Below are 24,674 nucleotides of genomic sequence, written 5' to 3' on the forward strand. Positions count from 1 at the left end.
GTGAGAAAAGATTTAAACCAAGCCAAAGTGGTATCAGCGAGTCCCATCTCTTGAAGTCTTAAAACAAGTGCGTCATGACTAACAGTGTCAAACGCCGCTGAAATATCTAGTAAAATCAATAAATAAGAAGTATTCTGGTCGAATCCTCTTTGAATGGTATCACACAATGAAATCAAAAGGGTCTCAGTATTATGGGCCTTCCTAAAACCATATTGTGCTGGATACAATAATTGGTGATCCTCCAAATATTCCATTAATTGTTGATTCACCACTTTCTCCAAAAGCTTGGCCAAAAAAGGAAGTATTGAGATTGGACGATAATTGGCCAGCATTTCAGGATCTAGATGTGCTTTTTTCAAAATGGGTTTAACCACTGCGTTTTTCAGACAATCAGGAAAAACACCTTCTTCCAATGATAGATTTACTATGTCTGCTAATGGTTTGGCAATAATATCTTGCACTAACTTAAGATATTTAATGGGCATCTTATCTAAGGGATGTTTGGCAGGCTTCATTTTTTTTATTACATTAAGAATTTCTAGAGAAGAAACTGATTCAAAAGATAGCCAACTTACTGATGGATTCATTGGTAAAATAATCTTATGAGAATCTTGACTATTAACCTCTTTTAAAGCAGTTAAAATTTTTTCCTTAAAAAAGAGAGCAAACTCATCGCTCTTTTCTTTTAGGTTAGAGGACCCAAAAGAAGACTTTCCTTTTAACTGGGTAAGCTCGGATACATATGAAAACAGCAACCTCGAATTAAATTGAAATTTATGAATTTTTTCCGAGTAGAAATTACGTTTAGCGCTATTAATAGCTTCCCTATACTCATGAAGAGCTGATTTATAGTTACCTAGAGAGGTATCATTTGTTGGCAAATGTACTCATTGATGTTGTTCGTAATCCTTTCTGGGACAGACAGTAAAATTAGTCAAGTAGGAATCTGGGAGAATATTGCAACTGACTACAAGCAACACCAGTGAATATAATGAGCCCATTTGAATGAATAATTATGGCAAGTTGATGGTTTTCTTCAGGACAGAAGAACTTCTTGAATTGGTAGGAGGGTTCCTCCCATTCTTTTGAGTGAGGAGGCCTGGTTGGTTCCCCAGGAGTTTCGGTGTTTGTGTTGAAAGTTGCATAAGATATGCGTACCATGGTTGACTCAGCCACAATGGAGCTATGACAATAATTTCTGTTCGATCTTGAATACACTTCTGTATTGTTCGAGTCAAGAGTGGAATTGGAAGAAACGCATAATGTAGGCCTGTTGACCACAAAAGAAGGAACGCATCCTGTGCCTCGCTTTCAGAACAATGAAGAAGAGAGCAGTACCTTTGCAGCTTTGTATTGTATTGAGTTGCGAATAGGTCTATGCTGGGAGTACCCCACTTGGCGAACATCCTGTCAGCTATGGGTCCAGAGCCCACTTGTGTGGATGAAAAACTCTGCTGAGTCTGTCCGCCTGAATGTTTGCTATTCCCGGCATGTACGTCGCTTGAAATGTAATACAGCGTTGGGCTTCCCATTCTTATATCAGTCGCCTCCATGCACAGACTTAGAGAACCCAATCCTCCTTGCTTGTTTATGTAAAGCATGGCTACCTGGTTGTCTGTGTGAACCATGACTGCTTTCTCTGTCAGGATGTGTTTGAACATTAGTAGGGCATTTTGATTTAGCACTTTCGGTTTTACCCACCAAGTTAAGTCCTTTTTCACTGAAGGTATAATAAATATTTTGGTGGAAAGTGGTTGGGACATCTGACACCACTGTCTTTTCAAGCCCTGCTATTATCTGTGCATGTGCAGGCACATCAGACACACACTACGTGAATAGCCCCTGCAATGTGGCCTAATAATACTAGTAATTTGTGTACCGCTGTTCTGGATTTGCTTTATAAATGTAAAGCTAAGTGGTGTAGGTGATTTATTCTGTCGACGGGCAGGAACGCCCTTTCTCGCATGGAGTCTATGTTGGTTGGAGGATTCTTGGTTGGAGGTTTGACTTCTCGTAATTTATGAGGAGTCCTAGCCTTTCTAAGGATTGGATTGTGATCCGAAGGTCCTTATGTAGATCTGTGGGATTCGAGGAAACTGACAGCCAGTCGTCCAGATAGGGGAAGATTTGTAATCTCTTTCGGTGAAGATGAACTCCAGCCACTGCTAAACACTGTGAAAGCTCTCAGGGCAGAGGAGAGTCCAAAGGGGAGTACTTTGTACTGGTAATGTTTGTTGCTCACCTGGAAGCAAAGGTACTGCCAGCAGAAATGGTGAATTGGAATATGGGCATACGCATCTTTCAGATCTAGTGAATACATCCAAACACCCAGCTGTATGAAGGGCAAAATGGACTTCAGAGTTGTCATCTTGAATTTTTCTCTTTTAACTGTTTTGTTGAGAGGATGGAGATCTAGAATTGGGCAAAGATCTCTAGTATGTTTGGGAATGAGGAAATACTAAGAGCAGAATCCCTTGCTGCTGTAAAAAGGTGGAATGCATTGAATCGTTTTTGCTTTAAAAGCTTCTGTGCTTCTAGGTTCAAGAAGGGAACCTGATTGAGGTTTATTTTTGTTAGTGGTGCTGCATGAGGCAACCTTGGTAAATTGGTGAACTGAAGGTAATAGCCATGCCGAACTATCTTCAGAACCCACTAATTGGTAGTTATTTGGGCCCAAGCTGAAAAGTGATTGATGACCCTGCCCCCAACCAGAGCCTGTGGTTGTGGCCTGGACTCTTCAAAATCCTTGTTGGTTTTTAGAGTTTGTCTGCTGTTGAGGTTTCTAAGGTCTACAGTTCCGTGGAGATCCCCTTTGTAAAAGTTGTGGAGGTTGTGGGCGGGGTTGCTGGTAGATTGGCGCCCTATATTGGATATATTGTTTGTAGGGCTTATGCTGGCAGTAGGATTTCTTGTATTGTGGGAATAATCGCTTGAATGGTGTAGGCTGGTCTGATTACAGTGTGAGAGACTGCACGGCCACATTCTGCTCCTTTATCTGTGCCACTGTCTCACAAAGTATGTCCCAAAACAAGATGTCCCCTAAACAGGGGAGATCTTTGAGTCTTTCTTGGACATCATCCCTAATTGTGCTTGCTCGTTACCAAGTGCTCCTACATGTCGTTATAGAAGCAGATGTCCTCAACATTGTTTCAAATGCTTCATAAATTGAACATACGTGATGTTGAATTCCTTCTTTTAGGTCCTGTTGTGTCTGAGGTGTTTTTGTTCACCAGCTTCAGAACATATGAAGGATTTGAGTTGTTGCAAGCACTCATATATGTATTGCACCATGCAAAACTGATGTTGTTGAATGTGGGAGGTTAGCATGAAGATTTTCCTCGTGAAGTCATCTAATATCTTGTTATCTCTACCCAGAGGGGAGCTTGCGTGAAGTTTTGACTTTTTAGTTTTTTCCGTCACAGGTTCTACTACAATCGATGCATACGGTAGATTAACAGGGCCAAAACATTGCGACTTTTTGAGGTGAAACTTCAAGTCTAACTTCTGGTTACTGACAGATTGGTCTGTGGGGATTCCCAAGATTTGAGGAGAATTGAGTCTAAGACAGCATGCAGTGGAAGGGCTGCTGGTTCGGTCAGACTATCCAAAATCTTTAGTATCCCGAAGACCTCTTTGCGGTGATCTGGGATTTTCTATTTCAACATTTAATCTGGTTCTCATCTTCTCCACAAATTTGGAGTATGTTAAATCCTCCGAGGGCGATGTATGGTCCTCTGGTTCATCTGAGGGGAGACCTGTGGAAGACATTGGTGACCTAGGTAGAGAATGATACGAAAGAAGTGAGTTCTCTCTGTTTGGATCTTTTGCTGGAGCAGGAGAAACCTCTGATGAATGAGGGCTCATCAGGTTGTTTGCTCTGGGTTGAGTACCCTTTTGATCCCATTCCTCAGTATCTAAGTCTAGTAAGGGATGTTGGAACCTTGGTGGACTGATGTTTGGATGTCGGACTGAGAAAAATTCCTTCAATATAGCTGAGATTTGTTGCATCACTGCAGCTGAACTCTGCCTTGGAGAAACTGGGGCAGGTCTTCCTCTCTGAAGCTTTTGTGTTGGCAAGGAAGAGTGCTGCCTCTTACGTGAATGCGACTGTGGTACGAGCAGCTAGATGTATATCTGAAGTTGGGAAGTGTAGAGACCTTTGTACCTCAGGCTCTTTAAAGTCAGTTTCATTATGGTAGAATAATGTTTCTTGAAGTTGAGGATATTCCTGTCTTTGTCTGGATACTGTTGATAATCCAGAGTATACTTGAAGACCATTTTGTGATGAACCCGATGAAATAACTGAAGGTGATGTTGGAGTGGATGACCATGGTCTGTGTATATATAATTTTCTAGGATAGGTTCTATATCGAACGAGACTTCTAGGTTCGGTGATGGTCTACCTTTCTGCAATTCCCGTGGAGCTGAAATTCTCTCAGAATGATGGCGATCATGGGACTGAGAAGTGGGCCGTGATTGTCCCTCCTGCGTCGAATGCGTTGTTTTTTCCCTGTGAGGTTTCAGGACCTTTGACATCTCCGGGTATAATGGCTATGCATCGTGTAGTGTCTTCGCCAGTTTTGCTTGGCCTATGTTTGCATCGTTCTTCAACGCATGCTTTATGTGAGGCTGCTCAATGTCATGTAGCATTGCGCCATGCGTCGATGGTACCATCTGTGTCAAATGATGTGCGTCATGGTGTATCCCATGTGCGCTACGGTGTATCCCATGTGCGCTGTGTTGAGGCGCTTTGCATGAGGTTGTGGTCCATCTCCTGGGATTCCAATGCTGTTTTTGGGCATCCGCCTGACTCATGTGTCACTTTCACTTGTGCCGAAGCAGATTTATTTTGCGAGGACGTTTTTGGCCTTGAAGCACTAGTCTGATCATTTTGGGGTTTGGCTTCAGTAGTCTTGGGGTGTTTGTTTTTTTTGCTTGTGCTGCATTGTTGATTTCAGGCCTTCTGAAGAAGCTCTCTTTTGTGGGATTGGATGTTAAGGCTTGGGGCCCAGTGATGAATGAACTGAACGTTGGGGTGAAGGCATGTAACTTCCCAATTGGGACGATCCTGCTTTTGTCTCCCGCAGCCTTGCAATCTTCTGGTCTGTGGGGTCATGCAGCTGCAGTCCTAAAACATAACTTGATCATGCTGCAAGCCCAGACATAAATAACATTATATGTCTGTTGGATGCGGACATGATGTGCCCACAGGAACAATATTTGAATCTTGGGGCTCTCTATAACATTTTCAAGCAGTAAAAGTGCTGTTTGGCCCTCAACGATGTGAAGGGAGAAAATTTGCGTCCGCTGTGAGATGTGGAAAAAAAAGCAACTAAAGACTGATGACTGAGGTAATCACGAGGGAACATCTGTGCATGGACAGAACATCAAGCTCTGCTATACTGAGAAGCTTCCGAGCTGCATGCCACCAGATGATGTCATACCCAAGACATCATGGCTGATTAACTCGCTTATTGAAGGAAAAACAAATTTTTTAAGAAAGAAAGAATGTCACCCAATAAAGAAATGCAGTGCTTACTTGGTGAGGGTAGGTGTAATTTCATCCATGGTGGAGCTACTGTGGCTTCCATTGACCATCTGCCCCTGGGAAGGCATTACAAGGGAGAGGGTGACGCTGGTTTTACTGGTGCTCTGTGAATTGGAATATGGGACAGACACTGGGTAAATACGTCCACCTAAAAATGGAGACACAAAGAGATGAATCAGACCAAAACTGGTACACCATTAACTCAAACAGCACTGATATTGACCAGCTGATCAGACACACATACACAAATAGCAGCATGTCAAGGGCGATTGTTTATATGGGCCAGAACTAGCACACAAGCTCAGAACCATGCCTAGGCTAGGTGTCAGCACACATTAGTATGCTCACACAAACACACAAAGTGCCATACCATGGGTGGGTGTTAAATTGGGCTGGCTCATTTCTCCTAGTGGGTACCCAAAGTTCCTGACTAGTAGTGTCATATCTTCATGCTTGGTACAGAACTGGGAGCGCTCCCCTCCACTAGCAAAGGTGTCTCGGTGAATCCGCTTCACGCGGTCAACAACTGCCTGAGTCACTGCATCCAGCGCCGTCTGCTTTGCAAACTCTGTGGCAATCATGGCAGCAATCTCCTGACATGAGAAGAAGGGAGGGGGATTGAGTCAGATGTTACACATCCCTGAAAGATTCCAGGTTTCTTGAACTTTATAGACTAGTTGACAAACAGACAGTTACAACAGTTATGAATCCGCCAATACTTAAATAAGCAATAATATATGAAGAAAACCTTCACTCATGTTCTGCACTTCTACAGTTATGCTTAGGGGAGAGGGGCCTGGAAACCTCTTTCTCGCGTTATCAACCAAAGGAAAGCTTTCTCTCAGAGCTCCAAAGTGTTCGCTGCTCCCATGGTTTTACATCCCAAAAAGACATTAGCTCAAGCATGGCAGTCACATTCCTCGAGCAAAGCGAATGACATGCAGCTCTCTATGGATCCTTTCAGAGCCCAGGACTCCAAGGGCTTTAAGGGCTGCTTCCATAGCACTCTCAGTCCTGAGCAACCCAAGAAGTAGGAATCAGAGTCAAGCCACAAATCAAGCAATTAACTTGGCTCTTGTGCATGGCAGCACACAGCACTAATACCAGGTGACTGAGTATCATCAAAATATTACTTATAGAATACTTATTTTTCTCACTTGATTTGCCTGCCCGGGACCATGGGCACACTCTAATGCCTTGTACAGTCCTTCTGACATCAGTACCAGGAATCCGGTCACCCCGTCTAATGGCTGTCCACCGTGGATCTCTGGCTCTGCTATGATTGGTTTAGATTTAGCAGCACTATTAGGGAACAAGCAGGGGAAAAAGCTGGTTATCTATAGTGTCTTCATTAAAACAAAAAAGCAAAAACACTTTAAGAACATAAGAAGTGCCATGCTGGGTCAAACCTGATAGTTCAGGTCACAAGCATCCAACAGATCCCAAAATATAGATCTATTTGTTCCGCATTCCTAGAGATAAGCAATGGGCTCTCTCAAGTCTACCTAGATAGGTTTTTATAGACTTTTCCTCCAAGAACTTGTCCAAACCTCTTAAAATTATTATGCTAATTACCTTGATCCTGTCTCCGGCAACAATTCCATAATTTGTGCATTAAGTGAAAAAATTAAATTTTCTATTTGCTAGGATCGGGAGGGAGGGCCTCTCCACCCACTATTTAGCCACTTGTGTTCTTTGAGGGGGGGGGAGGGGGTTCGCAGTTATCTGGCTAACTTTAGGCCTGGGATTTTTCTGATCAGAATTTGCTGGATAACTTGACATGTAATGACTTATACAGTTAAAATGTAGCTGTTAAGCGGGAAGAAAAATTTAAACCTTGGGGTTTTTCTGGCTAAGTCAAATTTAGCCATACAAACCCCTTCAAATACTGACCTCATTATGTCTATATCTTCATTTAATGTCAGATAGTCTAACTCTCCAGTCTTATTTTTTGACTTCTGGCATTAGCATATAGACATTTTAAAGCATGCTTTTTATTTGTATTTCTGTTTTTATTTATATTTGCAACTTGCTTATTAGCAGTTGATACAGGCAGTCTGGAGTCATTCATATATAATTTTTTTTTATTTGTAATACATATATGGTATTAAACACAGCATGAAATATACACAAGTTTTGAGAGATAGTACAGTTACAGATACTATGAGGCACTTTCCATTGATAACAAGCATAGTAAACATGAATCTAGTACAGCAGGTCCTCACAACTGAAAACTCAATATGCCTAGAAAATGATGCTATGTTCATTATGATTAAAGTATAGAAACAATTAAATATGTATAGATTTTTCCAGTTAATAGTTTGTATATAACTCCCCAATCCCCCCCCCCTCCTCCTTGCCAGGTGGCCTCGCCATATCAAAACATGTACCAAAGATAATGTAAGATAAATAATAAAATAAAAATAAAGTGTTATAGGTGATAATATGACAAGTTCGTACTGTACTGAATAGTTATATCAAATCCAGAGTCTAACTCCATGTCCCAAGAGAGGATTTTCCCTGGGCTTGTAACCATGGTATCATAGGTTCCCAAATAATCTTAATTGCCTTCATGGTGTCATTTTGTATAGCAGTAAGGCGAGCCATTCGGTAATGACTATATAATCTATGAAGGACTACTGCCAAAGAGGGCATGTGTCTGGCGACTTCCAAGCCTTAGCTAATTCCCCTCTGGCTGCCACAAAGACTTGTGTGCAGAATTTGTTTGCATGTTTGGAAGGTCCTTCCAATGGTATATTGAGTAAGACACATTTAGGGTCCATATCGCCAATTCTCGTGACCACACTTGCTAGCCAATCGTAAATCTCTTTCCAGAACGAAGCCGCCTTTGGGCATTGCCACCAAATATGAAGATATGTGGCTATACGTCCACAGCCCCGCCAGCACCCACTGGAGATAGCAGGGATCATTCTATGAAGTTTGTCCGGAGTCAAATGCCACCTATATAGAATTTTACAACAGTGCTCCTGTATATTGGCGGCAATTGGCACTTTGGATATTTGGAAGAATATTAAGTCCCATTCTTCATGATCTAATTCCTCCCCCAGTTCCCTTTGCCAGGCCTGTATATGAGCTGCAGAATATGGAGAGTGATTATTCAGCAATTTATATATTTTGGAAAGAATACCCTTCATTTTGCCTGAGTGCTCACAGTAAGTCTCAAAAAGTGTTTTTGCTGAATGAACTCTATTAGGGCGTAGTAGCGTAAGTAAGAAATGACGAATCTGAGCAAAGGCTATCACTTGGCCTAGTCCAGATAGCCCTGGTAGGTGCAACACCTCATACTCGCGGATAGATGACCCCATAATAATATGTCCAAAAGTAAGAATCCCCTGCTCTTCTTGAGGATTATCTATGCCCCCCCTAAAGGTAGTGTTGTGAAATAAGCGAGACAACTGATGATAATCAGAGGTCCCAACTAGTTTAGCCTTCCAGATCTTCCACAATCGTACGGTATTACTCAAGGCTGGCGTCAAATATGTTAAGGGTCTCCAAGTAGACTTGGATTGCCACAGGAGTGCTTGTATAGGCATGGGACCCACTTGGGCCTGTTCCAGTTGTATCCATTGTTTAATATCAACCTTATTAGATAAATCTACCATAGATCGCAATTGTGCTGCAGCGTAAAGCAAAATTGCTTACCTTGTAATAGGTGTTATCCCAGGACAGCAGGATGTAGTCCTCACATATGGGTGACGTCACTAGCGGAGCCCTAGTGTGGGAAAACTCTCTTTCAAAGTTTCTAGAAACTTTTGACTGGCCCAGTAAGGCCACTGAGCATGCCCAGCATGCTATGATATTCTCTGCCACAGGTGTCTCTCTTCAGTCTCGTATATAGCAAAAGCTTTAGCAAAAATAAAATAATAAAGGTATGAGGCCCAACTCCGCGGGGTGGCGGGTGGGTTCTGTGAGGACTACATCCTGCTGTCCTGGGATAACACCTATTACAAGGTAAGCAATTTTGCTTTATCCCAGGACAAGCAGGATGCTAGTCCTCACATATGGGTGATTAGCAAGCTAGAGGCCGAGTCATTTTGTATTGAGGCAACACTGGAGAATTGTTGTTGAAATGAGTCAGCCGAAGATCACAGAACATTGGATGTAGAAGGAGTTGGGTTTAAACTGGAAACAAGTTCTTTAAGACAGATTGCCCGTAGGCTGAATCTTGTCTTCCTTGCTTGTCCAAGCAGTAATGAGCTGCAAAAGTGTGAAGAGAACTCCACGTTGCTGCTTTACATATGTCAAGTATTGGCACTGAACGATAATGTGCTACTGAAGTTGACATTGCTCTTACTGAGTGTGCTTTTACTCGCCCTTGGAGAGGAAGGCCTGCTTGTTCATAACAAAATTGTATGCAATCTGCTAGCCAATTTGATAGAGTATGTTTTCCCACAGGTTTACCTGGTTTGTTTGGGTCATAGGAAACAAAGAGTTGATTGGATTTCCTGTGGACTGCAGTGCGGTTTAAGTAGAAAGATAGAGTACGCTTGCAATCCAAGGTATGTAAGGCCCTCTCTCCTTGGTGAGAGTGAGGCCTTGGAAAGAATGTGAGTTAAACTATAGATTGATTTAAGTGGAATTCCGTGACTATCTTGGGGAGGAATTTTGGATGAGTACGGAGAACCACTCTGTCATGCAAGAACTTCGTGTAAGGTTCATATGTGACAAGTGCCTGTAACTCACTAACTCGTCTAGCTGATGTAATGGCTATGAGGAAGATAGTCTTCCATGTAAGAAATTTGATATCACAGGAATCTATGGGCTCAAAAGGAGAGCGCATGAGTCTTGATAGAACCAAATTTAGATCCCATTGTGTGACGGGATGTCTAATTGGTGGTTTGAGGTGAGTTAAACCTCTCATAAATCTGCTGACAAGAGGTTGTGTAGAGATAGGTGCATCTGCTACCTGATTATGGTAAGCGGAAATTGCACTTAAATGTACTCTTATAGATGAAGTCTGGAGACCAGATTCTGAAAGATGGTACAAGTAGTCTAATAAAGAATTGGTAGGGCAAGTGAAAGGATTGATGTTGTTTTGCTTGCTCCACAAATTGAACCTTTTCCACTTGGAAGCATAGTTCTTTCGCGTGGAAGGTTTACGTGAAGCTATAAGCACTTGAGATATATTGGATGAAAGATTGAGTGGTTGTAAGATTAGGCTTTCAACATCCATGCTGTCAGGGACAGGGATTGAAGGTTGGGATGGCACAGTCGGCCCTGATCCTGAGTTATGAGAGTTGGAGGGGAAGGTGGGGGGAGGGCGAAGGAATGTTCCCTCCGAGGCTGCTCCGAAATCGGAGCGGCCTCGGAGGGAACAGGCATCGCGCGCTGGACTCGGCGTGCGCAGGTTGCACAAATGTGCACCCCCTTGCGTGCGCCGACCCCGGATTTTATAAGATACGCGCGGATACGTGCGTATCTTATAAAATCCAGCGTACTTTTGTTCGCGCCTGGTGCGTGAACAAAAGTATGCGATCGCGTATTTTTTAAAGATCTACCCCTTAGAGAATAGCCACTGCCATTAGCAATGGTAACATGGAATAGACTTAGTTTTTGGGTACTTGCCAGGTTCTTATGGCCTGTATTGGCCACTGTTGGAAACAGGATGCTGGGCTTGATGGACCCTTGGTCTGACCCAGTATGGCATTTTATTATGTTCTTAGGGTTTGGAGCTGATCTTGAAATTGCTGAGGCAGGGAGACTGTGAAATCTTGTATCTGCTTAAAAATGACACTATTATATTGGGTCATATAGAGCTGATAAGTGGCAATTCGGGAGAGGAGCATTGATCCTTGGAAGACACAGCGACCAATGGCATCTAGAAACTTCTCTTTCTTGCCAGGGGGAAATGAAGTGTGAGGCTTTGATCTCTTTGCTCTTTTCTGTGCAGATTCTACCACTACAGATTGGTGATCCAATTGAGATTTCTGAAAACCCGGGGCTGACTGCACCAAATAGGTAGTGTCAGCTTTTCTGTGGACCTGAGCAATGGAGCCAGGATGTTCCCAGTTCTTCTTGAGGAGATCCAGAAGAACCTGATGGATAGGGATGGAAGTTATTTCCTTGGGAGCATTCAGGAATTGGAGCAACTCCATCATCTGATGTCTATCATACTGTTCAATCTGTAATTGGAAGGGAACCAATTCAGACATTTCCTTCACAAAATTTATAAAGGAAAGGTCCTCTGGAGGAGAACACTTTCTACTTTCAGTGGGTGAAGGCAAATCATTGGTGTCTGGGGAGGAATCATCAGTCCAGGTATCATAGGGATCAGCACCTGCCCCTCTAGGAACAAGAGGGGGACGGGATGGTGGGATACCAGAGGGTCCTGGTCTAGGCTCCGAAAGAATCGAAGGAATAATTGGAGGCACTGATGAAGGCATCGAAGGCACCGGCATCGAGGGCATCGATGGATGGCTTGGTGGCGCCGGACGTATCGGCACCAATGGCTGAGGCAAAACTCCCAATGGAGGGATGCAGAACGGTGTTGCTCCTCTCGATGACAGAGTAAGCGGGGAGGGCACCGGAGCCATCGGTGACCCAGGGTCCATCGGTAGAAAAGCGGCAATGAGCGCTTCCATCCTGGAGAGCAGCGATGCCAATGCTGCCGGAATCAGGGCGATGGTTAGTTCTGTACCGGTTTCGGTGGAAGCTGGAGTCGTTTCATCGCCTTGTCGATGGCCTCCTGAACCATTCGGTCCAGTTCTTCTCAGAGACCTGGAGCAAGCAGTCCTGGCTCCGGAACAGAAGAAGGAGGCAGAGGCATAGCCGGAGGGACCACCGTTAAAGGCAGAGTCGCGGCTCCCGATACCCTGTCAGGTGAGAGTTGCCTCGGTGACCTGGTCGCCGAAAAGGTTGGTGCCTTTTCTGGACAGGGTTTCTTCGACGGCGGCTTGGACAATGTCAAGGTCGATGATTTTGATCCCTCAATGGTCCAAGACTTTCGATGTCGATGTTTGTCCCTACGATCCCCTCGGTCCTGAGGGGGAGTAGAGGGTGTCGAAGGCCGAGATGTCGTCGATGCCGGACTGTCACCGGCCGGAGGTCAATGCTGGCGCGAAGTTGACAGAGCCGGTTCTGACGACGTTGATGCAATGGACGGAGTCGGGGTTTGAGCATGGAAGAGAAGTTCCATCTTCTCCATTCTGGCCTTGCGACCTTGTAGTGTCATTAGGGCACATTTGGTGCAGGTCAAGACATCGAGCTCTCGTCCAAGACACATTACACAGACTTTATGGGGGTCTGTGATGGACATGGTGCGATTACAGTCCAGGCACCGACGGAACCCCGACGCCATGGCAAAAAATTGACCCGCGGTACGGTCGACGGCCAGTAGGCTGCGAGGGCCAAACTCTATGGTAATTGACAAAGAACGGGTAAAAACCTACCGGAGTACCATGGCTTGGAAAAGTTAAAGGAGGGGACCCCTGTGGGGCAAATTAACTTTTAGTAATTCCATGAAGAAAATTCCTGTCAGGAATCTCTGCAGAGCTCATTAACCGCGAGGCTACTGCTGCGTGGAAAAAAGAAGACTGAAGGGGGATCCCTGCTGGCTGCAGGGTTGGTGCCATGCTGGGCATGCCCAGTAGGGGCCAGTCAAAGTTCTGGAAACTTTGATAAAAGTGTTCCGTGATTGGGCTCCATCCTGTGATGTTACCCATATGTGAGGACTACCATCTTGCTTGCCCTGTGAGAAAACATTGATAAGATAGGCGAAGAGAGAATTTGAAATAAAGTTGACCATAGAGGCAAAAACTCATAATAAAAACTTTTTAAAATATATCCGACTCTTAGCCTTCTAAATGAAGGCATGGATTGAGGAACAGGGGGTGGAAGGGTATAGGACACCTCAGGTGTCGGGGGGAGGGAGGGGTATTGGGAAGGGAAGGAGGGGGGACAGGGGAAGGGGTCGAGGGGGGAGGGGGTTCTGGTGGGTGGGGAGAAGGGGGGAACTGGGCGAGACATGGGGATTTCGTGTAGTAGCAGAGGATACTTACAACGGCGCAGTTAGGGGAGGACTACTGGTGGAAGCTTTTTTTTCCTCTGTATTGGGAGATCAGTGTCAGAAAGGGGTGGCCTTGGCTGGGAGGGCCTGCTCTCATTTTATCTCACAACACTCTGTGGTTTCTACTACCTTAGTTGTATATCTTGAGTAACTCTACAAAGTTGATTTCATGGAATGTGTGCGGCCTACATTTGCCCGTTAAGCGCACGAAAGTACTCTCCCTGTTAAAAAGACAGTCGGCAGCGGTGGCTTTCTTACAAGAGACCCATCTTACGGACGGAGAACATGTGAAGCTTCGTAGGGCTTGGGTGGGAGAAGTGAGGTACGCTTCCGCCTCCACCAAGTCAGCGGGGGTAGCTATCCTATTCCACAAACAGCTCCCTATTACCATTCGTAAGGAAATTAAGGATCCCCAGGGGAGATACCTCATTCTGGTAACTGAACTGTTCCACAACACGGTGGTATTTTGTAACTTATATGCACCCAATACGTATGATCCCCGCTTTTACCGTACTCTGTTTACACACCTTCTGCCTTTTTTGTCAGATATCATGATTGTAGGGGGGGGACTTTAACACTGTCCGCGACTCCCAATTGGATGCTTCGCAGAGCCGTGGCTGGGATGCGGGCGCGGGGCGGGGTCTGAATACACTGGAATCCCAATTACACTTGCTCGATGTCTGGAGAACGTTGCACCCTATGGAGCGTGACTTTACGCATCTTTCTAGGGTGCATGCCTCATTTGCTAGGCTTGATTACTTCCTCATGAGCACGCATGCATTCCATCGGATTATAGCGGCGGGCATTGAGAACATAGTTGTATCCGACCACGCTCCAGTGTGGGTGGAGGTGAGGTTTATGGCCCCTACCGCTTCGCCACGACATTGGCGATATCCGTATTATTTAGCACAAGATGAGAAGTTCAAGGAATTTCTCACACATAAGTGGAAAGAGTATGTGGCTAATAATCAAGCCCACGTATCTCAGCCTATTTTATTTTGGAATACAGCTAAAGTGGTTTTGCGCGGCGAAATTATATCCTACACCGCTCAGCGTTGAAAAATTCTAGACAGACGCATTCTTGCCTTGAGCTCTCAGACTCGACAGGCCAGGGTCTATTTGATTCACTCCAAGTCGGCGACGGCCAGGGCCGCCTATCTGGCCAAACAACACGCTCTCAATGCTCTGCTACATCAAAGGGCAAAGAAAAGTTACCAATATTATCAATTTAAACTGTACCAGTATAGTAATAAGGCAGGCAAACTGATGTCCAATCTTATAAAGTCTTCTAGGACTAGCCGACATATCCCGGCAATACGCACCTCTCCCGGGACAGTGGTTCGGGACACCCCATCTATTTTACAGAGTTTCAGGACCTTTTACTCCTCGCTTTATACATCCGAGGGGTGGAACCCAGGTGCTTGTCAGAAGTTTTGTGAAGGCTTATCGCTTCCCCAATTGACCCCTGCAGATAGGGATATGCTCAACGCCCCCGTCTCCCAGACAGAAGTATCGGTGGCCATTCATAGATCTAAGAATTTTAAGACTCCGGGCCCCGACGGTTTCACCTCGGAATTTTTTAAACTATTAAAGGAGTCTGTGTCTCAACCCTTAGCATTGGCATTCACGGAATTAGTGACCCGGGGTTCCTTTCCTGCTCATGATAATTTAGCGCACATTATATTAATACCTAAACCTGGAAAGGACCCCCTACAGACCGAATCATACCGTCCCATATCTTTGCTTAACTACGACCATAAATTATTGGCAAAGATCTTGGCGGAGAGATTGGCAACTTGTCTGCCCTACTTAGTTGGTGAACACCAGGCTGGTTTTGTCCGCCAACGATATGCATTGTCAAATATTTGAAAAATTTTGGCAGCTATGACCATGAGTCAGCAAATGTCACGCCCCTATCTCGCTAACAGCTTTGACGCTGAAAAAGCGTTCGATAGGGTGGAGTGGAGGTACTTATTCTACGTGTTACAACGCATGGGATTTGAGGGTTTTTTTCTGCAAGCTATACAGCTTCTTTATACAGGCCCACGGGCTCGCATAGTGGCCAATGGCTCCCAGTCGGAAGAGTTTGAAGTGGAGCGGGGTACAAGACAGGGTTGCCCCCTCTCCCCTCTCCTTTTCCTGTTGCAACTGGAGCCTCTGTTACACGCGATTGGTGATGCTCCGGAGATTCGCGGTATCTGAATGGATCCCAGGATTCTTAAATCCGTGGCTTTTGCGGACGACCTACTACTTTTTATCACTAACCCCCGCTTGTCCCTGCCACCACTATTACGATTAATAGGGACGTTTGGGACCTTTTCTGGCTTTCGGCTGAACGAGACCAAGTCTTCAGCATTGGCTTCTCCACCTTCTTTGCGGGCCAATTGGGGAGACTCCTTTCCTTTACAATGGGCGGGAGATAGTATTCGTTATCTGGGAGTTTATCTGCCCTCGGACCCGGAACTAGTCTACCAAGTTAACGTTCCACGCTTACTCCGACACACCCACGCCACTCTAAATAATTGGAAGGCTCTCCCTCTCTCTATGGCGGGGCGCGTGGCCCTTTTTAAAATGACCCTGCTCCCCAAATGGCTATATTTAATGCAGAACTTACCGCTACTTTTGAAACACCAAGACCTGGTTCGAGTAGAGGGGGAGTTGTGTAGATTCCTGTGGAGAGGGGGACGGTCTAGACTACCCCTCCGGTGGCTACAAAATCCTTGGAAGGGGGGCGGCCTGGGGGTACCCAACCTCGCCAACTACAATCTCGCCTGCAATATGCGGCTTCTCCGCAATTGGTTACAGGGTTCCTCGCACTATGCCCCCCTTTCGATTGATCGGACTCTATTATACCCACTGGCTCCCTCCTACGCCCTGCAGGCAACAGCGGGCAATATCCCTTCATTCATACTACACTCAGCTCTTACCCGGCCGCTACGGCAGTCCTGGAGCAGTCTTACTAAACTCCTGCGTGCCCCCACCATGTGCGCATATTTTTTACCACTTAGGGGGAATGCTGAGTTCCAACCAGGTACCCAGTCCGCTATGTTCAGGGTCTGGGAGGCCAGGGGGGTGACATATTTAGGTTATTTGTGGACTACAGAGGGGGTGTTAATGCGGTTCAACGACTTTCAAACTCTCTACGATTTGGGCCCCTCTCATACATTTCCCTACTTGCAAGCCCACCACTATCTTAAGTCCCTGCCTCCGGCAACCAAGGATCTCACAATGTTTAAGGCCCTAGATGCGGTATTTCATTTTGAGTCTTCCACTGCTCCGTCTCTTTCCCATCATTATAGAACCCTACAAAAGCATACCCAGGTAGATGTCTGTTCTTCTTTGGTTGATCGCTGGAACAAGGATGGTGAGTTTCTACTCACAGGTTTCATTTTGCGTGTATGCTTTGGGCGCATAGCCAGGATCTCTACTAACATGTACTATAGGGTGATGCAATACAAGTTTTTAACCCGGGCATATATCTCACCTCAAAGGGCTTACTAATTGTCGGTTGCCACCACGCCGTTCTGTGTCTGCTGCCCAGGATTAGTGGGTAACTTGTCCCACGTTTTTTGGACCTGTCCCGGAATACAAGGCTTTTGGCGCAAGATAGCGGATTATTTAACAGACCTGATTGATGTGGCGTTGCCCGTTTCCCCTCTGTGGTTTTTATTTGGTTGCATCTCCCCGCTTCGAGTTAGAGATCCTGGCTCTCGCCTAATGCTTCAGAAGGCGAGTCTGGTGGGGAAGAAAACAATTCTCCTGGTTTGGCGGTCTCAGGACGCTCCCTCCTTTTGGACTTGGAGAAATCAACTACACACCATGATGACAATGGAAAGCATGGTGGCACGAGGCTCTCCTAGCCGTCGACGTCAATGTGCCTCCATCTGGGGTCCATACCTTCAAAAATTGCCCCACCGTGCGAGGAGCTTGATTCTGAATGACTGATCGCCACCCAATCACTGTCTGCCAGATCCCCACTGCGGGCCATACACAGGACGCTTCCTCACACGAATCCTCAGTACTGTATATGTTCACGAGGGGGGGGGAGGGTAGAGGGGGGGGGTTCGGGTACGGTTCTTTGTGGGGGAAAAAGTTGAACTATTGTTGGGTCTGTTTGTCTGGGGAAAGATCTGAGTCCACTCTCTCTTGTACTGTTTATTTTCAAATGCAAAAACCCAATAAAATTGTTTAAACATAAAAATATATCCGAAGCAAGAAACCTGTGAGGGAATCGGTTGGACCATTATATGACAGAGGGGTTAAAGGGGCTCTTAGGGAAGATAAGGCCATTGAGAAAGACTAAAGGAATTCTTTGCTTCCAGGTTTACTAATGATGATGTTGGGGATACCAGTTCCGGAGATGGTTTTCAGGGGTGATGAGTCAGATGAGCTGAACAAAATCATTGTGAACCTGGAAGATGTAGTAGGCCAGATTGACAAACTAAAGAGTAGCAAATCACCTGGACCAGATGGTATGCATCCTAGTGTACTGAAGGAAGTAAAAAATAAAATTTCTGATCTGTTAGTTAAAATTTGTAACCTATCATTAAAATCATCCATTGTACCTGAAGACTGGAGGATGGCCAATCTAACCCCAATATTTAAAAAAGGCACCAGGGGCGATCCGGGTAACTATAGATCAGTGAGCCTGACTTCAGTGCTGGGAAAAATAGTGGAAACTATTCTCAAGAACAAAATCGTAGAGCATATAGAAAGACATGGTTTAATGGAACACAGTCAACATGGATTTACCCAAGAGAAGTCTTGCCTAACAAATCTGCTTCATTTTTGGAAGGGGTTAATTAACATGTGGATAAAGATGAACTGGTAGATGTAGTGTATTTGGATTTTCAGAAGGCGTTTGACAAAGTCCCTCATGAGAGGCTTCTACGAAAACTAAAAAGTCATGGGATAGGAGGCAATGTCCTTTCATGGATTACAAATTGGTTAAAAGACAGGAAACAGAGAGTAGGATTAAGTGGTCAGTTTTCTCAGTGGAAAAGGGTAAACAGTGGAGTGCCTCAGGGATCTGTCCTTGGACTGGTGCTTTTCAATATATATATAAATGATCTGGAAAGGAATATGACGAGTGAGATTATCAAATTTGCGGATGATACAAAATTATTCAGAGTAGTTAAATCACAAGTGGACTGTGATACATTACAAGAGGACCTTGCAAGACTGGAAGATTGGCATCCAAATGGCAGATGAAATTTAATGTGGACAAGTGCAAGGTGTTGCATATAGGGAAAAATAGCCCTTGCTATAGTTACACAATGTTAGGTTCCATATTAGGAGCTACCACCCAGAATAAAGATCTAGGCATCATAGTTGATAATACTTTAAAATCGTCAGCTCAGTGTGTTGCAGCAGTCAAAAAAGCAAACAGAACGTTGGGAAATATTAGAAAGGGAATGGTTAATAAAACTGAAAATGTCATAATGCCTCTATATCGCTCCATGGTGAGACCGCACCTTGAATACTGTGTACAATTCTGGTCACCGCATCTCAAAAAAGATATAGTTGCGATGGAGAAGGTACAGAGAAGGGCAACCAAAATGATAAATGGGATGGAACTGCTCCCCTATGAGGAAAGACTGAAGAGGTTAGGGCTGTTCAGCTTGGAGAAGAGACGGCTGAGGGGGGATATGATAGAGGTCTTTAAGATCATGAGAAGTCTTGAACGAGTAGATGTGACTTGGTTATTTACACTTTCGAATAATAGAAGGACTAGGGGGCATTCCACGAAGTTAGCAAGTAGCACATTTAAGACTAATCAGAGAAAATTCTTTTTCACTCAACGTAAAGCTCTGGAATTTGTTGCCAGAGGATGTGGTTAGTGTAGTTAGTGTAGCTGGGTTCAAAAAAGGTTTGGATAAGTTCTTGGAGAAGAAGTCCACTAACGGCTATTAATCAAGTTTACTTAGGGAATAGCCACTGCTATTAATTACATCAGTAGCATGGGATCTTCTTAGTGTTTGGGTAATTGCCAGGTTCCTGTGGCCTGGTTCGGCCTCTGTTGGAAACAGGATACTGGGCTTGATGGACCCTTGGTCTGACCCAGCATGGCAATTTCTTATATTCTTATGACAAATAAAACAATTAAATTGACTTGAATAAACTAAACAATAAAACATCAGAACAAAGTATTTTAGTGCTTCTTCTGCTCCAGAGGTAGTACAATAGACGTGCTAAATAAAACAAAGCATCAAGAAATCACAATGCTTCTTCTGCTCCAGGATTAATAAGCAATAAATGTGCTAAACAGAATCATAATGCATAATTTCCCATTCAGTCATACAAACAGATAAAATGACCACATATCATCAAAAGCCAGCTTAGAGATAAAAACAGAATTTGCTAAGCGCACACATATTTCCCTTAAAGTACAATAAGCGGGCCCTAAATAAATTTTAAAATGCTTGCTGGTATAGATAGGTTTTTAATAGTTTGCAAAATGTTAAAAAAGATGATGAATTTTTCACTGACTCAGAGTGAAATACACAGACAAGGGCCTGGGATATTAAGGATTCTCTCTAGTCTCATCTAAGTAAACTTGTCATACATACGGTACAGATAATACATTTTGAGAAGCCTAATGAAGAGTGTAGGAAGAGCAATACATTTTTAGAAAAGAATACAGTTGGGAACAACATTATTCACTGCTTTGTGTACCAGATATTCAAAACTGCATGTGATACGTCATGGTATCAGGAGCCAACTGAGTGATAATTTCTGGGATAAAAACCAATTTTTAACAAATGTTAAGCATTGGGAAATCTTATGAAGTGCATTGTCAATAGTGGAAGTGACAGGTATATAAACCTGTATATCATTGGCATAAAGCTGGTAACAGACACCTAGGCTGGCCAGCACCTGACAGAGGGAAAACACATACGTTGAATAAAACAGCTACTCTGGCTTTTTTTTCCCTGTATTTTATATCCCCTCACCTAGTCCAGCCATGGCACCAACAGTCCTCAAAGCAAGAGCCTCAGACCACTGGTCCCTAGAACCAGATACACATGCACTCCAAGTCATGCCAGTAGATGTCACTCAAACAATAGTGGAGACTTTGTCCCTCAATCCCACCAAGATTGTGAATGCTGCCTCTGCAACACCCCTAGTCTCTGTAGACTTAATGAAACAGATATCAAGAGATGGTTATCAGGACAAACCTGGGGAGGGTTGCTTGTGAATTCTTGCCAGGACACAGCACCATCTTAATAATATATAAACTCCCACTGGTCGGTATTTGGTGATTAAAAAACCCCCAAAAACCTGTACCCTGTTTAAACTGCAAGATTAAAGAGGCAGAGTGGGGGCGTTACAGGGCAGGATTTAAAATTAGAGAAGGGTAGCATCAATATTCAGTGCCATCTGGTCACTTTTAGCCAGGTAAGTCTGATTGGGCTGGAGAGCAGGTCTAAAATTATCCATGTACCCTTATCCAGATATAATGTAACCAGGTATATTCAGTAGGAAACACCCCTCACTGAATATTTATGCTAAAATTTACTGGATTAAGTTTACCCAGTAACTTCCGGTTCCCAACACTGTTCAATGTTGACTTCCTAAGCTTTCTGGTTTTACTTTATAATTTAGAAGTGTTTTGCAGGTATATTAATTATAGTGCTCACAAAAGGTTCTGGATTGACAACACTGGAAGCCAAAATCCTTCATGTACCAACAGGTTAATTTTATGGCAGTAGCAGTGCAGGCTTCCCCTCCATGGCCCTGCCAAAATACCTCCCCCCTGCTCTGGAAAGAGGAATTCTAGGGGATAAGAGGGAAATTTAGTCTCCAGACTTGTGCAATCTTTGGTGACTCTGCTGACACTGACAACAGTGGTGCTAATTAGTGCCAAACTTTGCTGGTGGTGTGAGAGAGCTGGACGGGAGTCACCAACTCATTTAACAAAGGTCACCGGCTTTTCAGAAGGTGACGACCATCAGTTAATATTAACCTGAGCTGGATCTGAAATGGCGACCTAGACTAGTCAATGCAATTTGAGGAAATCAAACAGAAAGCAGTTTTCTAACACTGAGACAAAAAGTGATAAACTCAAATGTTAGTTAATTTACTTGGAATCCCCTTTCTTAAATAACCTATGTTTACAGTAGGCACATGACTTTTCTCTTTAATAAGCCAGGCCCCGTATGGAGTTTTAAGATTTAATAAGCCAAGAGCAAGCAGATTTTGACTGAGAAAGCAAAGAGGTGGAAGAGAATGAAAACCTTGTCACTATACTGTAATTATATTAAGTAATGATTCCAACAGGCACAAGTCCCTCATGGAAAGCACAGGGGACCTAAGAATGAATGTGTAGGCAGAAGCAATAAACCACTAATAAAATCCCAGGAGTTTACAGTAGATCTATTGCCAGGAAGCATTAGGTGAAATTGGCACCCATAGGGAGTGGTGCTGACATCCCTGTGGTAATTACAGTTGTTTTATGACAAGGACTCTGAACTGGACTGCATCTGTGAGGGAACAGATTTCAGACACCCAGCTTTACTGGGGCATCCGGCATTCAGAGACCAATAATTGTGGCATGCAGATGATCAAGGGCTACAAAGTTATATCATAAGTGCACACAGCACATTCAGCTAGGAGAAGAAGTTACCTGGCTTGATAAATCACACAGTTTTAAACATGTTAATCGTATTTCCTCCTCTTCCCCCACCCCTTCAATCTCTCCTCATAAGTAATTTAATGGAGACCCTTTTCCCCCCAAAAAAAATAATTTTGGAGGCCCTTCTCTGTATTGTCTCCATCCTGTCTCTGTCCCTGAACTGAACACAGTACTCCAGGTGAGGCCTCACCAAGGGCCTGTACAAGGGAATTATCACCTCCTTTTTCTTACTTGTTATTCCTTTCTCTCTTCTGTCTTTAGCTATTGCCTTGTCACATTGCTTCGCCATCTTCAGATCGTTTGACACTATTATCCCAAGGTCCCTCTCTTGGTCCGTGCACAACAGCCTTTCACTCCCCATCACATACAGTTCTTTTGTATTACTGCACCCCAGATGCATGACTCTGCACTTCTTGGCATTGAATCCCAGCTGCCATATCTTCTGCCACTGTTCAAGTTTCCTTAAATCACGTGTCATTCTCTCTACTCCTTCCGGCATGTCCACTCTGTTACAGATCTTAGTACATTCCGCAAATAGACAAACTTTACCTTCTATTCCTTCCACAATGTCGCTCCCAAAGATATTGAAACATATATGGTATTAAGCCTATTGTAAAGTGTGTTCAATGTGGGCTTGGCCCTCACAAAACCATGAGTAAACTGTATTACAATATAGTAAATCTCCATAGCAAACCAGCACTAAATGCCAGCACTCAAAACAGTAACAACTCTACCTATGAAAAGGCAACACTGGAAATATTATACCAAGCCTAAAACATCAGTACACCTCCTATTAGGAAAACTTAACAGCCTGCTATAGATCCCTCACAGAAACTACATGCCAGAAGAATACCTCACCTCAGTGGCACAGGCAGAATGCAGATGGACCCTCACCAAATACAGAATAAAGACACCATAAGTATAAATAGAAATGTGCAGCAAAAACCAAACTGGAAACTGCAAGAAGCTAATTTCTATATATAGTGCAATAAAAGAAAACACAAACACCATCATCATTCCTTTCATCATAATTAAGAAATATAACACATCAGTCATAATAGTAAAACTATACTAATAAAGATAAATATTTTGAAACAGCTGACAAATAGAAGATCATGCAATAATTATACTCAAAATGTTTTTTAAAGATCTCAAAAACCAATAATCTATTTCAAAATAATAGACACACACACTACCCAACAATTAAAACTAATAAGAATAAGAAAATTCCCTACTCTCCATACTTGGGATCTTTTGATTTGCAGTCACCTCAAGATTGCCATGGATTGAGGAAAGTGGGCTATATAAACTTTATCCTCTCTCTCACGCACATACTCTTACACTGTCCCTCTCTCATACACACACACCCTCTTCTCTCTCACACATATACAGGCTTGCTTTCTCTCTCACACACAGACTGTCAAGCATACTCTCTCATTATAAACATAGGTACTCACTCATACCCTCTCTCTCTTACACACAAAGTCTCTCACACAAACCTCTTTTACACACACAGCATCAGGCTCTCTCTTTCACACACACATACATGCCCACAAGCTCTCTCATTTACTCTCTCACATGTACACACAGGCTCTCACTCTCATGCACACATGCCTACAGTCTCTCTCATTTACTCATACACACATAGGATTGTCACTCTCTCATACATGCTCTCACTCTCACACCCACACAACACAAGTTCTCTCTCTGTCCTAGACAAACACACACATACTCAAATCACAGCAGGATGGGATCTTGTGTGGCCGGGCTGCTCTTTGGGCCACAGGCACTTTGGTAAACATGTCTGCGGCAAGGTAAGGCAGATTCCACAGAACTGTTTTGGCGTGGGAGGAGGGAGAAACAGTTTTTGCTGGTCCCCATATTTTGCCGCCTGAAGCGGCTGCCTCACCTCACCTAATAGAACCATCCCTGCTCAGAGCTCTCAAACAGGCTGATTGCCAGCCTGAGGAACCACACCCTCTGGGGAAAGAATTCAAGTTTCCACACATCTCAAAAAAAAAAAAAAAAGTATTTTTTTTTTTTTATTGTGACAGGAAAACATACCACTCCTAGGTAATGAAAGCCACAAGATAAGGTGTCCAGCAAAATACACAGGATATATTCTCATAAAACACATTTGGTAAACACTGCATTCTGACTGGTTCCTCATTCCACTGAAGCTGTTGGAGTACAAAAGAAGAAGACATAAAAAAGATTGTCCTGCTTAAGAACAAATCTCGCAGGTGATCGCATCCTGTGGCTGGCAGCTGAAATGCAACCTTAGCAGTGTGAGCAGCACCACTGGACCAGACGGAATTTTTCTGCCATCATTTACTATGTTAATCTCCATCCCAAGGTATCCCCTGAGCAAGCCATTTCAAATTGTTCTTGGTGGTATAAAATGTTCCCCCATCAAAGTAAGTGTAAGTGATGTGTTGAGTGTCATTCACATACATGTCTTTCTA

At 43.9% G+C, this 24,674-nt stretch overlaps 1 protein-coding gene across 1 annotated transcript in view; it reads right to left on the reverse strand.

The window, feature by feature from the left end:
• Positions 1 to 24,674, reverse strand: part of TAB1 (TGF-beta activated kinase 1 (MAP3K7) binding protein 1) — a gene marked incomplete at its 5' end in the record, with an annotated part of 185,746 nt that overhangs the window by 26,185 nt on the left and 134,887 nt on the right. The window contains 3 exon segments of the mRNA XM_029590187.1: positions 5,540 to 5,696; positions 5,919 to 6,141; positions 6,706 to 6,850. Coding sequence (XP_029446047.1) covers positions 5,540 to 5,696; positions 5,919 to 6,141; positions 6,706 to 6,850 — 525 coding nt within the window.

The sequence above is a fragment of the Rhinatrema bivittatum genome, chromosome 2 (assembly GCF_901001135.1).
Source record: "Rhinatrema bivittatum chromosome 2, aRhiBiv1.1, whole genome shotgun sequence".
Lineage (NCBI taxonomy): Eukaryota > Metazoa > Chordata > Amphibia > Gymnophiona > Rhinatrematidae > Rhinatrema > Rhinatrema bivittatum.